Source organism: Echeneis naucrates, chromosome 3 (assembly GCF_900963305.1).
Source record: "Echeneis naucrates chromosome 3, fEcheNa1.1, whole genome shotgun sequence".
Taxonomy (NCBI): domain Eukaryota; kingdom Metazoa; phylum Chordata; class Actinopteri; order Carangiformes; family Echeneidae; genus Echeneis; species Echeneis naucrates.
Window position 1 is genome coordinate 15,530,811 of NC_042513.1, and position 16,118 is coordinate 15,546,928.

The 16,118-nt window shown below is 39.0% G+C and overlaps 1 protein-coding gene across 3 annotated transcripts; it reads right to left on the minus strand.

Moving 5' to 3' along the window:
• Window positions 1–4: 4 nt before the first annotated feature.
• Window positions 5–16,077, minus strand: cars1 (cysteinyl-tRNA synthetase 1). Of its 3 annotated transcripts, XM_029497985.1 has the most exons (23): window positions 15,980–16,037; window positions 13,184–13,411; window positions 11,143–11,234; window positions 9,502–9,590; window positions 9,285–9,381; window positions 9,002–9,100; window positions 8,341–8,484; window positions 7,251–7,391; window positions 6,469–6,557; window positions 6,255–6,376; window positions 5,886–5,998; window positions 5,117–5,245; window positions 4,835–4,964; window positions 4,494–4,597; window positions 4,301–4,398; window positions 3,608–3,797; window positions 3,396–3,464; window positions 2,958–3,039; window positions 2,498–2,578; window positions 2,273–2,340; window positions 2,005–2,064; window positions 1,655–1,738; window positions 5–1,039 (listed from the first exon to the last, which is right to left on the minus strand). In XM_029497985.1, exons 1-23 carry the CDS (start codon window positions 15,999–16,001, stop codon window positions 911–913), a joined length of 2,460 nt encoding a protein of 819 aa, XP_029353845.1. In that variant the 5' UTR covers window positions 16,002–16,037; the 3' UTR covers window positions 5–910. The 3 variants fall into 3 exon arrangements, 2 of the variants coding, with proteins under 2 accessions (XP_029353845.1, XP_029353846.1); XM_029497986.1 differs by lacking the exon at window positions 13,184–13,411 and having other exon boundaries at window positions 15,980–16,077; XR_003840581.1 differs by lacking the exons at window positions 5–1,039; window positions 1,655–1,738; window positions 2,005–2,064 and having other exon boundaries at window positions 2,281–2,340; window positions 2,958–2,992.
• Between the last annotated feature and the right edge of the window lie 41 nt (window positions 16,078–16,118).

Sequence of the window (16,118 nt, forward strand, 5' to 3'; positions counted from 1 at the left end):
TTTTTTTTTTTCAAGATTCACATTGTTAGTTTCAGTTTTAGTGTTTTTGTGGGTTTTTAAGGCCGCAAGAAAACCGGTCAACTCGTTAAGAGTATACAAATCCAGTAAAGTTACCAAAGCTGTAAAAAATGAATGAGCCGCCCCCCCAAATGAAAATAAAAAATATACATAGAAGATTTATTGAAATAGATGGAAAAAAATAACTAAACTATCCAGTTTACAGATACATGTGGTCATACTAACTGGAGAATGTGAGTAAAGCTTCTGTATTGGGTGACCAGACCAAAGTAAAAATAATAAAAAGAAGTAATCATCACTGACATGTTGCTAATTTACAACCAGGCACACATTTTCTTGTTTTGAAAAAGGACCCTCTGAAATTTAGTCTGAAATTTAGGTGATCAATCTATGCTTAGAGAATAAACCAAATTCTTAATTTTATTTGAGATCCTTGTCACCCATATCAGTCAATGTTAGTTGGCCTCCTTCTTGATGAATGATAAGAAAAAAAAAATTACTGGTCCTTAAAAATTCTGCTGGACCTGCATCAGAAAAAAAATATAACTACCAAATTTTGATGATTAGTTATTACAAACTGCTTCCTGCAGCTCCAATGTTGATGCCTTGAGAGGACACACTGGGAATTTTGGACAGCAAAGAATGAAATAACTAATCTAGAAATGGTTCTCCATCCACCACATTCCGATGACTGAATGAGTGGCACCCAACACTGCTCTGGTTTATTAAATCCTTCACTTCTCTGTAAAAATTCTGCTTCTATGTTTTATTTATTTATTTATTTATTAAACATGTTTACTGGTCCAAAAGCAGGAGACAAATGATGACCCAACACCTGTGGCCTGGACATTTATTCTGTAGTTTAGATGGCTTGGAAATGCTGACAACACAATCAGTTTCCATTTTCTTTCATCCCCAGGTACTCGTTGTACAGTTTCTCCTGAGCCTCATAGAACTTGCGCAGCTTCTTGGCTTGTCCTTTGCTCAGCTCCTTCCCTTCAACGTCGTGAGTGGGGAAACCCTTCAAACAACAGGAAAAAACTTTTTATTTTCATAGTTGTCATGACAGTGATGTGCAAATTCTGAACCACTTTTCAAAAGAAGATGAGGATGAATGCTACAGGGTGAATGGAGCTGATCCTCCACTTGCTGCAACTAAACTGCAGCAGAAGAGCAAAAGAATGGAACAAGCTGTTTGTTTCATGTGTTGATGTGATGACGCTTCATCAGTTGTAATGATGAGTGACGTGTAAGGCATGTATTTCCTGGACGTCAATTATCTCTCCCCGTTTGCGACCTGTCCAGGGTGTACCCCCGCCCTTGCACAATGTGAGCTGGCATTAGCTCCAGCAACCCAGAGATAAGTGGTAGAAGATGAATGAATTAATGAATAATGCTAAGGGAAATTCTTGCACCAGGTTGTTCCAAGTACAGTGACAAAACAAGAGCACCAATAAAAACCTCAAAATAAGTGAAACATAATATATGAAATATGCTATGAATATAATGTGTATGAGGATCGGTTATGAACAGTACAATGAAGGTTGTGACAGGCCATTAACAGGTGACTGCAGTAAACTTAAGTGAGTAATAATGTAAAAAAAAAAAAAAAAAAAGGAGTAGTCAAGGGATTTACCGCTTCATCAAACTTGGAATATTTGTCCGTTTCAGAGCGAAACATCTCACATGGAGGGATCTTCATCTTGGCAAGTTTTGCCAGCTGAAATGGTGAAAGCAGGGAGGAAGAGACAAATGATGTTCTTTCTTAGACTGACAACTAAGTGAGGTACAGTTTCATTAAAACTGATAACAGGCTCTGCCCTGAGAAGTGTTACATCAGATACAGCTTGTGTGCGCATGACCTTGCATTCACACACAACGGTGCTTACATATCAGGAAGTAGAATGCCTACGCTGCAGTTAACATGTTACAGTAAATGGCATTTAACCTAAGACAGCAGAAGAAGAGAGGATCCTTCTGACTGACCTCTTGTTCTTGTTTCTTCTTAGCTGCCTCCTCCTTCTTCTTCTTCTTCTCTTCCTCAAGCTGTGAAAGAGAAAACCAGTTTTTAGATGATCTTTATATTAAAAATTATCAATAAAGTTCAGAAAATTTAAAGTAACAGAGCATCATCAGCACCAGTGTAGTGCTTAATTTATTATGTTTATCTTTGACCTGGTTGTGGAAGAAGAGGAAAACTCCAATGTTATTATTTCTGTGGGAATAATTCAAGCAACAGCAAAACTCGTCTTACCGCCTTCTTCTCCTCTCTCTCCTTCAGTAATGTCTCCTTGTCCACTAGTTTCACAACTGTAGGCAGACCTGGAACAAGCAAATTGTTACAGGTCAAAACAAAAACACTGAATGCTGCTGTCAGTGTTGTCATTTAACCATTTTAACAATGGTCACAAAGGGAATGTTACGCATTCATAAATTTAGTCTTAGAGAGCAGAATACTGGAGTATAAAATCTGGGTTACCTTCATGATCCTCCAGTCGGACTCCCAGCTCCGGTAACGTATCATCACGGACCGAGTCACAAAGCTGCAGCAGCTCCATCACTGGGTTAGATTAAAAAAAAAAAACAAACAAACAAACAAAACAAACTGATGTAACCCTCTGAGGAAACCAGTTTTTCTTATGAGGCAATGAGGCACTGTGTGCAAAAAGATTCAATCGCTGTCTTAGTAGGGGTGTTTTCAAACTATTGCTGAATGATGACACTGAACTCAAAGTGGTATTTGGGTATATAAACACTCCTGTAGGCTTCCTTAACTCAACTGGCTTAATTAGCTGGGGAAGAAAAACTGTTTTAAGTTGATGTTCTAACGAAAGGTGTCAAATTACTCCATGAAATTTCATTTGTTAGATAAAAGTGATTTTAATCAGAAAAACAAAGTAGACCAGAATTATTGTTGGTTTTTAGAAGCAGGTTCTTACCTTTCTTCTCACGGGCAATTTTTCTGACACTCTCTCTGAAATCGGACAGTACGTCAAGATATGGCATCACTGTACTCTCCAGCTGGGAAATACAGTAGCAAGAATCCATCTGTCTGTGTCGCTTCAATAGCAGAGGCTTGACATCTTGTAAAACTGAGCAGATACAAGTCTCTCTGTGTGTGTGCATGTAAAACTACACTCAGATGGTTTTTGCTTATTAAAACCACAAATATATCAACACTTTAGATAAAAGAGACAACGTTGAACTATGGACCTTTCATTTAAAATATAGACCTTCAAATATTAAGTATTTTCTGAACCTGCAGATAAAAAAAAATCAAGATTTTGAGTGAGAACTGTTTAGGTTGTGGAGATTTTGTAGAATCAACACTGAAAAGAAATAAAAGTAAGAACATAGTAAAATATGCTGGTACTTACATCAACACTCTGACTTTGTCTTCCCATGGGGAAACCAATAGGATCTGATCCCTCAATGGCTCCAAATATCTACATGAAACAGAATCAGCTTCAGTAACTTTAATAACAGAACAACAAACATGATGAAGTCAGAACTTATTACAAGCTCAGACTGATTTCGTCCATGTATCAGATCAAACTTATGTCTGAAGGATAACCATAGCAACTCCAACCTTCAGCATGCTGGTGAGATATACAGCGATGCTCTCTATCAGCAGGCGATTGGGCGTCTGCTTGGCGCTCTTCCTGCTGGCGATGTAGCAGTTGCTCTGGTTGACCAGCACCCTCATCTCCTCCATGGCTGTGCGAGTGTCGATGTTGTCGCACAGAGCTGCATGGATGGCTGACTTCCTGTCATAGTAACTGGACAACAAAGGCAACACTTGAAATGAAGAGTGTGCAGGTGAGTCTTGAGCCAGTGATGAGCTCCAGTCAAAAAAAAAAAAAAACAAACCCAAAACAGTTCAACCAATCAGACTTTATTTGGATATCAAATTTCATATACACAGGGTGACAAAAAGTGCCACACACATAAATTCCCATTTAAAACACAGAGAATCTCTACAGTTGCTGCACTCTTACAAAGTTCTTCAGATGATAAAATGGAGAGCTTATTGATGTTTCTAATGTGGGGTTCAAACATGACTTAAGTTTTTCACTTGTCTTCTTGGATTTAGTGCAAACACCTGCAACTTCACATTGAGTTTCTCTGAAGCTTCTGTTTCACACTGATTGAGCAGCAAAATTCTCCACCATCCATAACTTGATATAAAGGGATTCTGCTTCTGGGGATTTCAGCAGGTTAAGAACTTTATCTGCTACCTAGTAAATAACTAACATGCCCCTCTCCATCTTCACCCTCTTACCTGTTGTTGAGCTCCATTTCTGCCGTCTCCCACTTCTCAAATTGACCAGTGATGTCAGTCGGAGCTCGCAGAATATCTTTCACATTGAGGAAGAACTCCTGTTAAAGGAGAATGACATGGAACAGATCAATACAAACGAGTCATATCACAGAAGAGAAGCCACAGATAAATTAAAATGACCCCTGAGTCTCACATTCATGAACTTCTCGTACTGGACAGCTGACTCCATTGTGTTGGAGGAGTAGTCCAGGGTGTCTTTCCAGGAATGCATGAGGAAGGCCAGACGGAGCTGGCGAGCTGCAGGAAGGATGGAAGAAAGAAGAATCAATTTATCTCTATTCATTTTTAAATTAATTATCAGTGTTTTGGCTAAGTGTGAAAGCATCACCAACTTTATATAGAAAGCAACAAAGAAAGAAGGAGGTGGCAGATACAAACAGGACCTGCAGCAGGGCCAGACCAGGGACTCGTTTCGTCAGAGCATTGTTGCCCCTGGTTTGTACCTTTACCACTTGGTTAACAGCCCCCCCCCACCTGTGTTCTTTTCCAGGGCTTCTTTAATGGTGATGAAATTCTTCAAAGACTTGGACATCTTGCAGCCTGCAATCGTCAAGTGTCCAGTGTGAAGGAAGTAGCGGACCCAGTAATCATTCTCAAAGAAAGCCTGTGATGGAAATAAACAGCAGTTTTCAACATCTGTAAAGCGAAACAGTTTCAAAAACATCCCATTTACTCATCTCATGAGTTGTTTGTGCGTGTGTGTGTTTTTTGATCTGCTTCACACCCATGCATGCACAAGTCACTTTGCTGTCACACCTCAGATTGAGCCAGCTCGTTATCATGATGTGGGAAGCGCAGATCAAATCCGCCACCATGGATGTCCATGGACTCTCCCAGTATGGAGCCAGCCATGGCTGAACATTCAATGTGCCAGCCCGGTCTTCCCTGTCAAAAACAATTCATAATTCTTTCAATTCACAATTTGAATTTCCAGTAGAAGGTAGAACCTAGACGTAACCTTTCTGCTATAAATAAAAATAAACATTACAAATTTCTCAGGAATTCTTTTATTTAGTTCACAATGGTTGATTGTTTTGTTGGACAAGGATATGTTAGAAAATTAAAATGGACACATTCAATTAGTTCTGAATTTAAATGTGTTCCCTTCATTTGTGTTTTCTAGAATTTGCCTATTGTAATTCAGACAATAAATAATTAAATTCAGATATTAAAGCCCCCTTTTTACTGATTAAAAAAAAAACCAACTAAATGATGCACAAATATTAATCTCTATTCCTGCTGTAATGTCTCTCAGAGCTCAGACTGTAAACTGACCTATGACCTCTCCAGATACTGATAAAGCAGAAACACAGCAGCTACACTGAGAGAAGAGCTGCAGCCATGAAACACACAATCACTAATCAAATTGACTCACAAAAAGGCCGTAGCACTAAATATCAGCTCAGAAATGCAGATGGAAGATGGGTAAGTCGGCTTTTATTATTGTGTTTTTTGTCTTTAAAAGTTCATTACCATTTATTCTCATTCATTTTAGAGTAGAGGAAGTAAAAGAGTGAGTTCTCACCTTCCCCCATGGAGAGTCCCAGGAAGGCTCTCCTGGTTTAGAGGCTTTCCACAAGGCAAAGTCATTCTGGGACTTTTTTTCACTCAGTCTTTCGGCTGAGATGCTCAGGTCACCTGCACAGTGAGAAAATGTAAAGATGAGCTGAAAACAATCCAAGCAATACCACTGACCCTTAAAATATAAGATGACCAGAGAGAGAGAGAGAGAGAGAGACATCCACTTTCAGCATTCAGTCTTACGTGATCTGAACTCTGATATTTTTACCAGGTCAGCTTTCCTTATTTTTATCTTTTTTTAATCAAACCTACAAAAACTTTGAAAGTTTCCGTAATTCATCATATAAATCTTTTAAGTGAAACAGAGCTTTACCTTCTCCTTCCTGTAAAGCTTTCTGATCTCCAACAGCCTCAGGAACCAGTTTGGCGTACGAGTGCTGCGGACTGGCATCAAACTTTGAGGTATCAAAGTACACAGAGCCGTTTGATTCATACCTAAAAACATTACAAAGCCAGGTCATAAACACAACTGCAGCTGACAGTCTAGTTTGGATGTGATTTGTTAACAGTCCCAGTTTCCTACGCACCCGTAACCATTCGATACAATCTTGTTCACAAAGTCCACGATTTCAGGTACATATTCACTGACTCGAGTGAGGACATCAGCGGGAAGAACCTGGAAGACACAGATGACGACAGCCTCAAAACTGTATCTCCTAAAACTTATACATGTGACATACAGGTAGTTTGTGCAATCTTTGATACAGTTGCAAGAAAAAGTATGTGAACCCTTTGGCTCTCAAGAGAGCGATTCACACCAGACATCCCAAGAATATTGCTACACTGAAAGTTTTGGAAAGAAGAATGGTCCAAAATTCCTCCTGATCATTGTGCAGGTTTGATCTGCAACTACAGGAAACGTGTGTTTGAGGTCACTGCTGCCAAATGAGGATTAACTAGTTATTAAATCCAAAGGTTCACATACATTTTCCACCCTGCGCTGTGAATGTTGGCATGGTGTATTCAATAAAAACACGAAAACATAATTTTTTGCACAGTATTAGTTTGAGCAGACTGTGTTTGTCTATTGCTGTGACTTAGATAAAGATCAGCACACATTTTATGACCAATTTATGCTGAAATCCAATTAATCCTAAAGTGTTCACTTTTTCTTGCAACTGTATGTGTATCTAACAGTGGAATGTAAGTCAATTAAAGTATGTTCTATCTGTAATGAATTTCATGGCTCTGGTCAAGAGATTTATGGCTCGAAAAACAGTTGTCTCAAAGTTCTAATCAGGTCAGGTCACATAATTTTTAACTTATGTGTTTATTTTTAAGTCAGGAAGCACCTTGTCTTCCTACTTACATTGAGTGCTGCCATGTCTTTGTGGTACTCCCCTTCCCAATACTTGGGGAGGATAGAGAAGATTGAGTTCTCTGTGACTTCACTTCCAAACTGTTTGTCCAGCCAGTCGGCCAGCAGGTCTTTGGAGCTCTCCAACAGCACCTGGGAAGATAGACCAAAAGATTTTTTTTTGCTTGACTTAAAAAGGTCTGTACATTCTGCAGATTGACCTCCTTGTGTTATAAATCAGTAGGTTCCTTATTAATACTGTAAAATTGTGAAGCCTGAGAGAGGAGAGGTAAAACTAAAGAGATAGCTTTTGATTCTTAAAACCACTAACATTTATATTTTCAATACTTTACGCAACACAACCTTTAATATTTTATTACACTGATCAAAACATTATTAAAAAAGGTCATCTTAAAGTACCTTTATCTGGTTTTAAGTTAGATATAAGATTTCCCTTAAAACCTGAAATATAATTATTTACTTTGTATGGAAATAGATTGCTTTAATATAGAAGTAAATTAGTCTTGTGCAACATCCAGAAAAGCTACTAAACCATACCCCACTCAATCTGCATGTGACTGTTCAGGGTCTGAATCCTTCAGGATATGTGGTCTATGAATGAGCGGGCTTTGGCTATTGTAGACCACAAAGGTTGAGCAAAAAGAAGACTGTGTGGTCTGGAGAAGATTTTTGCTATGCATCATCAGCTAATCTGTGGCACAGCGGCACAGCAGTTCGTGCTGTTGCCTCACAACAAGAAGGTCGCAGGCCTGGTGCCTTTCTGTGTGGAGATGCATGTTCTCCCCGTGCCTGTGTGGGTTTCCTCCCACCGTCCAAAGACATGCATGCTGAGATAAACTGGTGACTCTAAATTGCCTGTAAGAGTCGTCTCTGTAAGCTGGCCCTGTGATGGACTGGCGACCCGTCAACGGTGTACCCTGGACACCGTGGACAGGGCAAAGGATGGGACCCTGAACTGGGACAGAGCTAATGCCTTATCAGAATACATGAAGTATTTTCCACTTTTCCAAAAAAATTTTATTCATTTGAATATGAGGATTCAAAAAATTTATCAAAGGCCCCATCATGTTGTTGGACTTACCTCTGCCAGAGGCTGCACCGCCTCATCTTTGCGCTCCATTGCTGCCTGCAGAGGCTGCAGAGCGGCAGTGACAGCAGCGTCCAGCTTTTCGAGCATCTGCTTCTTGTCTGGGTCTGTGGTTGTAGCCAAATGTGCCTGGAACGGCTGAAAACAAATACACACAAACACACTAATTGTTGATTAAGAGCAAAGACACAAATCTTCTAGGTAGGCCATGTTTTCCGATTTTACAGTTGAATACTGGAAGTTCAGATTGGGGATGCTGCCTAACAGGCAGTTAAAGTCACGATGACCTAAAGTAAGACCTATGTGAGGGGACTGTCAGTTTCTTTAGACCACTTTCTTCTGGAGGAGGAAGTTTAGGTTTTACACTTGGACTCTGTTATTTCAGGTCAATTAAGTTTGTTTTCTGTCAAAATAGACTGTTTATTTATGTGTTGCAATAATATTCTAATTATTCATTTTACTACTTGGGACATGGAGAAGTTCGAAGGGTCTTCATGTCATGTTTTGGTCCCTAGATGGGACATTGCCTTTATGTCTACAGTGTCTCCTGATAATAATAATCCTGATGTAACGCACCGATTTGATTTCTCTTTATTCAGTCCTACTCATTGGCTCTACAGAGGCCTGTTAAAGGCTGACTGAGTGGTTGTCTCACCCCTCTGGCGCTCAGGACATCCTGCAGTATTTGAGCAGCTTGTGGCTGTTTTGCCTTGTACTGGTCTAGGAGATAGTTCTGGCGGGCCCGTTTAATGATCTGAAAGGAAAGGACACCAAATATGTAAATATGAACGCAAATTTAAAACAAACAAAAAAGAAGGATGTGCTAAGGTGTGAAGCAGTTGCAGCAATGATATCGAGTCGGCTCTTGGCATGTGAAAATAAGTTAAGTGAGTGAGAAAAGTAAAGAAAAAAAAATGATGACATCAAACCACATTTACCTTGTCATCTATGTCAGTGATGTTCATGCAATAGAAGATGTCATACTTGAAGTAGTCCTTCAGTATCCGTCGCAAGATATCAAAGGATATGTAGGATCTGAAAGAGGAAGATGATAAATTTAAGCCTATTATACAAGAACATCTCATTGTACTGAGCTACAGGAGAACTTCACACACGGATAAACGTTCGACACATTTGCTGCTTTACTTTGATTACCTGGCGTGTCCCATGTGCGAGGCATCATAGACTGTGGGTCCGCAGCAGTACCAGGTCACTTTGTTCCCTTTCTGGGGAATAAACAACTCCTGAAACATAAAGATAATGGATTTGACAAAAGTTTTATCGCTGTGTTTTGATAGCTTTTAATGTCGGAGGAGGCGGTCAGAGGTCAGGACACTCTCACGATCTTCAGTTTGTCCCTCAGTCAAAACCACAAAAGGACTGAAGAAAAAAAGACATGAAAGGAAAGGATCACAGCAAATGTACATAAATCCATAACAACATCAGAAGGAAACAAACTAAATGTTATAATCTGTGAATATTTCCTCTCAAAAAGAGTTTTACATTTTTCTTATACTGTCTGTGGCTGATTTAAGAGCCTGGTACTCAGAAGCTTAGATGCTGTTTGACTCACAAAGCTACAGCAGTTTACAGAGTTTGGGTCAACCCACCATAACAACACCCACTGGTTTGTGAGCTGCTGTTTTGGAGGTTTCTGTTGGCTATGTCATCCACCTAGGTTTTTTTTAACCAGAGGAAACCTTATATGAAGAAGGAGGTTAAGCTTAAGAGGAGTCACAGGTGGAGCTGACCTGCTCTGTTACTCCATCATGATTGTGGCCCTAATCCACCCGATGCTTTATGGTCAGTTTTCCCCTGAATGGAACTGTCATTAAAATATGAGCATCATATTTTATTGAAGAAGACTTGAAACTACAGACTGAGATCAAAAGACCATTTGGAAAACATTTAGTGAGCTAATAAATCAAGTGGGGGCAGCAAGGCAGTGTAGTGGTTAGCACTGTTGTCTCACAACAAGAATGTTTGGGGTTCGGTTCCCAGCCGGGGGCCGTTCTGTGAGTTTGCATGTTCTCCCTGATGTGTCTGCCTGGGTTTCCTCCAGGTACTCCGGTTTCCTCCCACCATCCAAAGGCATCATGTTTGGGTTAATTGGTGACTCTTAACTGTCCGTAGTACTGAGTGTGAGTGGTTGTTGGTCTCTGTCTGTCTCTGTGTGTTGGCCCTGTGATGGACTGGTGACCTGTCCCAAGTGTACCCCGCCCTCACCCAATGTGATCTGGGCTTGGTTCCAGCACCCACACCCAAAGATAAGTGATAGAAGATGAATGAATCTAAGAAGTAAGGATATTTTCACTTTGGATTCAGTACAGTCTGACTTCTTTTTACAACCAGTGGAGTCGCTCCGCCAATGGTTTTTAGATGTAAGTCATTGTCTGCTTTTATAGACTGTCTGTAACTATGTGTCATGATTTAGAAATTATCAGAGTGAAAGTAGAGAGCAAATGGAGATTACAGTTAGCAAACAGTTACCCTGCAGTAAGATCATGCTAAATGTGTTACTTTGTTAGCAGCCAGTTAATGATCCTAGACAAACAACAACTAAAACATGGACCCGGGCTAAAGTTCAGGTCACTTAAAGCTCACTTAAAGAAATGGCCCAACATGCAGATATTTTTTTACTACTAATATTGTAACCAAAACGGAGACTTGTACTTTGATGACATCTGGCCAGTTTACATAGAAGAAAGTCTGTGTTTTCCAGAGTGAATCACAATGATTGATAAATAATAACTCACAGGTGTCATAAGCACCAACAAGGACAAGCCTCTGACCCACCTTAGATCTCGTCAGACTGTTGTAGACAAGCAGTTGGGGAACATCTGTTCTTGCTGGTGGAGACCAGGGAGGCTGCACCCGCTTTCCCTTTACTGGAATTAAAACAACACAAACACACAGAGTCAAACTTTACAGAAGGAAAAAAACTTGACATATTTTTACTTTAAGTGTAAATGTTTCATCCCAGTCTTCAAAGAAGAATTTACAGAGCTCCATGTGAGGGGTTTAAAAACTCCCTGATGTTAGTATCAAAAGAAGCACAGGAAAAGTCACATTTTTTAGAAACAAAACCGAGGACATCACAATAATGTGTTCATTTTAACTTATAATTTTATATTGTAAATTCAATCCATGAAGATACCTTTGTTTCATCAGCATAGGAAGAGCACAGAGCTGTTGCCATCAAACACAGAGAAGAGGATGAATGTGGGTGTGCTGCTGTCCCCTACCGTCACTAACACAGCATTACAGATATCTCAGGATGCAGTTTAAACAAATTCCTTTGGCAAGCTATCTTCTTGTTTATTATAAAAGAATCTTTTTTGGTCTGCCTAGCAATACCTCAGATATTCTTTATTTTATTACCAATGAAAAGAAAACTGAAAATGTCTTAAACTTTGAAATTAAAATGCTGTATTTAACAAAATTTGAATAAATTACCTGTTTCATCTCCACCATAATGAACAATTTCAAAGTATTTTATACTGCTCAATGACAAACCGTGATAAATGCTAATGGAAAATAATTGTGTGCAATGAGACGAAAACAAGAGAATTAAGTAATTAGTTTTTCTCAAACCTGAAAAAATAAATCTGATTTAAATCAAAGCCAGATTGTATAATGAAGAGTTGGGATGCTATTAAATAATATCAAATATTATAAAATATGTGATCAAATGATATTTTTCATCATAAATTATTTGGGGGGGTTGTACAATATAATGCTGCTGTCCAACTGTCAGTTAAAAACACTAATCATTTGTATTATAATGAGTACATACAATTAATGTAAAAAGTATCAACACTAAATAATGTATGTAAATAATTTTTAAGTATATTATTGTTAGAATTTTGTAAAAGCAAGATCATGATTTATTAGAAGCTTTGGGCTGGGTCTGTTTTAAGTCGTTAAGTACCTAGTACATTAAAAACATTATAATTTTGCATTAAAACATTTTGAAAATGGAATGACAAAATTCAAATATAAAGCAGTATAAATCCAAAAATTTATTTCAATCTGAGCTTTAGAGAAAATTGATTTATGGTAAACAATTGTTTTTTATTTCCATACCTGAAGTCCAAATTGTAGTTGCATCAAATTATTATTTTTTTTTTAAGTTAACATCAGTCAAAAGTTAAAATTTTAAGTGGGACTGTTAAAACAGTATTTTTATCCTTAGGCTTATTCGCGACTTTTAGTTTGCAAAATTTCTGATATGCAATTTGGCTACAAGTGCAAGAAATGAGCAATAGGCAACCTCCAATCAGCTGATTTCCAGAGGAAGGCAGCTCTGTGTGCTCATTTAAGAAATATAAACTTTAGAGCCAGGAGGCAGCCAGCTGTCAAAGGCAAACACTGCATACACAAACAGGGACAGTACATGGTATTCAGACATTTTGAACTCATGCAACATAACCGAACAAGAACTGATGTGCAAACCCTTTCCCGTGGCACATTTCGGTGCGTTTCTCTGTGTCTGCAAAACCATGTCGACATGGTGTACACAGCAGGTCGACGGCTGGAGTGCAATTTGTCACAGCTGCTGTTGTTTAAACAGCGATAAAGAAATGTTCTACATGTTCAGCTTACAGGCACCACAAGACAATACACTGCTGTGACTGAAAGACTTAGATTCATTCAAATAGCTGCCAAAGAGCTCTGGGTTCGTGCATGTCAGTATATGTGGTGGGGGGGCTTTCAGGTGCATTAACCAGACTTGTTCCTGTCTTAGGTACCACAGATAGTCTCGACCTCCAGGCTAATACGGGGTATGGGACGATGGCCATGTTCAGCCTGTTCATGCCTTCAACTGTCTACTCACTGCTGCTCTCAGAGTTGAGGTCCTGCTGCAGGGCTGCTATGTGTCTGTACCAGCGCAGAGCGTGCACATGATGGGGATCTGGGGGCCTGTGGAGGAGCTTAAAGGCTTTCTGGTCGGCCTGGGAGGGGCTGAAACCAGCCAGGTAGCTGCGTGAGGTTAGGTAGTCATTCAGGGCCACAGCCAGCGCAGCCTCCTCATTTATCTGCAGCAAGAAGCCAAACTCAAAGGCTGCAGAAACAAGAGGGCAAATGTTCGAAAACAATTACCGTCTAAGCTGCAACAACCAAAGTAAACTGACAACAGCACCACAAGTGGGATAACCAAAAGCCACAGGATCAGGCTCGAAATGACCCTAAAATTGTGAAAACTGAAAACTCCTGAAAAGTACCAAACAGACAACGACCATATTTAGCGTCTGCTGATAGTGAATGTACAAATGATGATGAATATTCCTGGGCTGATGTAATACTGCAGGACTGAGGACTGAGTAAGGACAACTACAGTTATTTTTCACTATTTTCTGAAGACAGTACAGATGTTGGATGCTGCAACAGAAGAGCATTCATCCCATTGTAAAGGGCTTGCCACCCGACACAGAGCTCACAAGGCCTCTGGCCTTAGGCTGGATCCAGAGATACAGTGGGCATGTCACTTCAGGGGAAAATGACTCCAAACAAGAAAAAACAAAACTCCAAGAATACATAAAGCGATAAACAAAAAGGTACAAAATTCTTATCCATGTAAATCAGTTCAGCTCATCCAAAAATGGCTTCCTGAATTTTCCCACCACACAGACTAAGAGTGAAACCCACCAAGTCAAATAGAATCATGACCTTATTTGTCCATGCAGGAGTAATCAAACTCTAAAAATGAAAGTGAAAGAAAAAGGAAACCAAACACAATGCTCTGGGTGTCAATCCATGAAGTGATTCTGATGAGGAGGAGGGCGTTGGGGCCTTAGTGCTACAGTTTTACTGTAACGATGTCATAAACATTACAAATGCTTCAACGTAACACAGAAGTGAGTGTGGATCATAAGGATACATGCACATATGCAGCTTTAAAAGCACGTGTGAGCAACATGAAATGCAGAGATGTGGACTCTAACTCCTAAAGTGTTATGACTTAATAAATAAAACCTTCATTAGTGAATATTAAAGATTTGATTGGCATAGTATGGTGAGCACAGAAAATGTTAAACTGGGGTCAATTTATAATAATAAAGATGATGATAACAATAACAACAACAACAACAATAATAATAATAATAATAATAATAATAATAATATGTTTTTAAAGAAGGTTGCTTTGGTGTGTGGCCACTAACCCTATAGGCACCTTAAACAAAGTGAAAGTTTATGCAGCTTACTGGATGATGCAAAAGCTCAAAACTGGAAATAAAAATTATTGCCAACAGATACAGTGGACATGGTCACTTCAGGGGAAAATGACTCCAAACAAGAAAAAACAAAACTCCAAGAATTCATAAAGCGATAAACAAAAAGGTACAAAATTCTTATCCATGTAAATCAGTTCAGCTCATCCAAAAATGGCTTCCTGAATTTTCCCACCACACAGACTAAGAGTGAAACCCACTGGGTCAAATAGAATGATGACCTTATTTGTCCATGCAGGAGTAATCAAACTCTAAAAATGAAAGTGAAAGAAAAAGGAAACCAAACAAAGATTTGATTGGAATAGTATGGTGAGCACAGAAAATGTTAAACTGGGGTCCATTTATAATAATAAAGATGATGATAACAATAACAACAACAACAACAACAACAATAACAATAATAATAATAATAATAATAATATGTTTTTAAAGAAGGTTGCTTTGGTGTGTGACCACCAACCCTATAGGCACCTTAAACAAAGTGATAGTTTATGCAGCTTACTGGATGATGCAACAGCTCAAAACTGGAAGTCTAGTATCTAGTTTAAATTGAATAATTGAAATGTAACAAATGCAACAACATTTAACAAATAAATCAAAGCCTACATAAAAAAATGTGAAATTTTTCCTATAGAAATATTTGCATGAAATAAACAATTTAAAGATGATATTTAGATGTGAGGAGAAATGTAACAATCTACACAGACTGATGGTGATGGATTAACAGAAAGGAAATACATTTGTTATATTATGCTTTATATTAGTCTGGAGTATTTATTACACATTACATAAGCCCATTTTGGTCTCTTATCTCAACCCAGCACCTCTATATACATTTTATGATGGCCAATGTCTGGTTTTCTTTTTTTTTCCCTATTGTACAATGGTGCAAATTAAAATCAAACAAAAATAAAATATTCTCGAGATACTTCAAAAAAAGCACAACACTATCAAATCGTTACAACTTCATTTCATCGTTGGTTTTGGGTTTTTGTGTGTGTGTGTGTGTGTGTGTGCGTTTTGTTTTTTCAAAGCAGCTTGACAGATTGTCAAGCATTTTCTTTTAAAAGCATGGACAACCAAACTCCACAAAAAAATGCAGAAACAACATCTGATGTGAAGGATTTGTTCACAAAATCCTTTGATATGAAATAAGTGATCCGGACTCGACTGTGCTTCCTCTGTGTCCGGGGAAGATGCTGCACAGATGAGCTGTCAGAGACTCACAGGACCTTTAGCTTTACCTTTATCCGAGCCTGGTGGGGCTAACGAGGCTAACGTTAGCTCCCGGCTCTGACAGTTTGTGAAAACGCATTATATTGCGCTGTCAGGGCTTATTCATTGGTTGTCAAGTTAAGAGAAATAAAAGGCAGAAAAAAAGCAAAGCTAATTTACTGTACCTGGCTCTCCTGAGGACGACATGGCCACAGTGTTGGATGGTTGAGTGCTGATGCAACAATAACGTGTCCGGGAAAAAGCTCGTGTATAAATGCTAACAGTAGGACCCGGAACCTTTGCGCGTAGAGCGCAGGGAGCGGG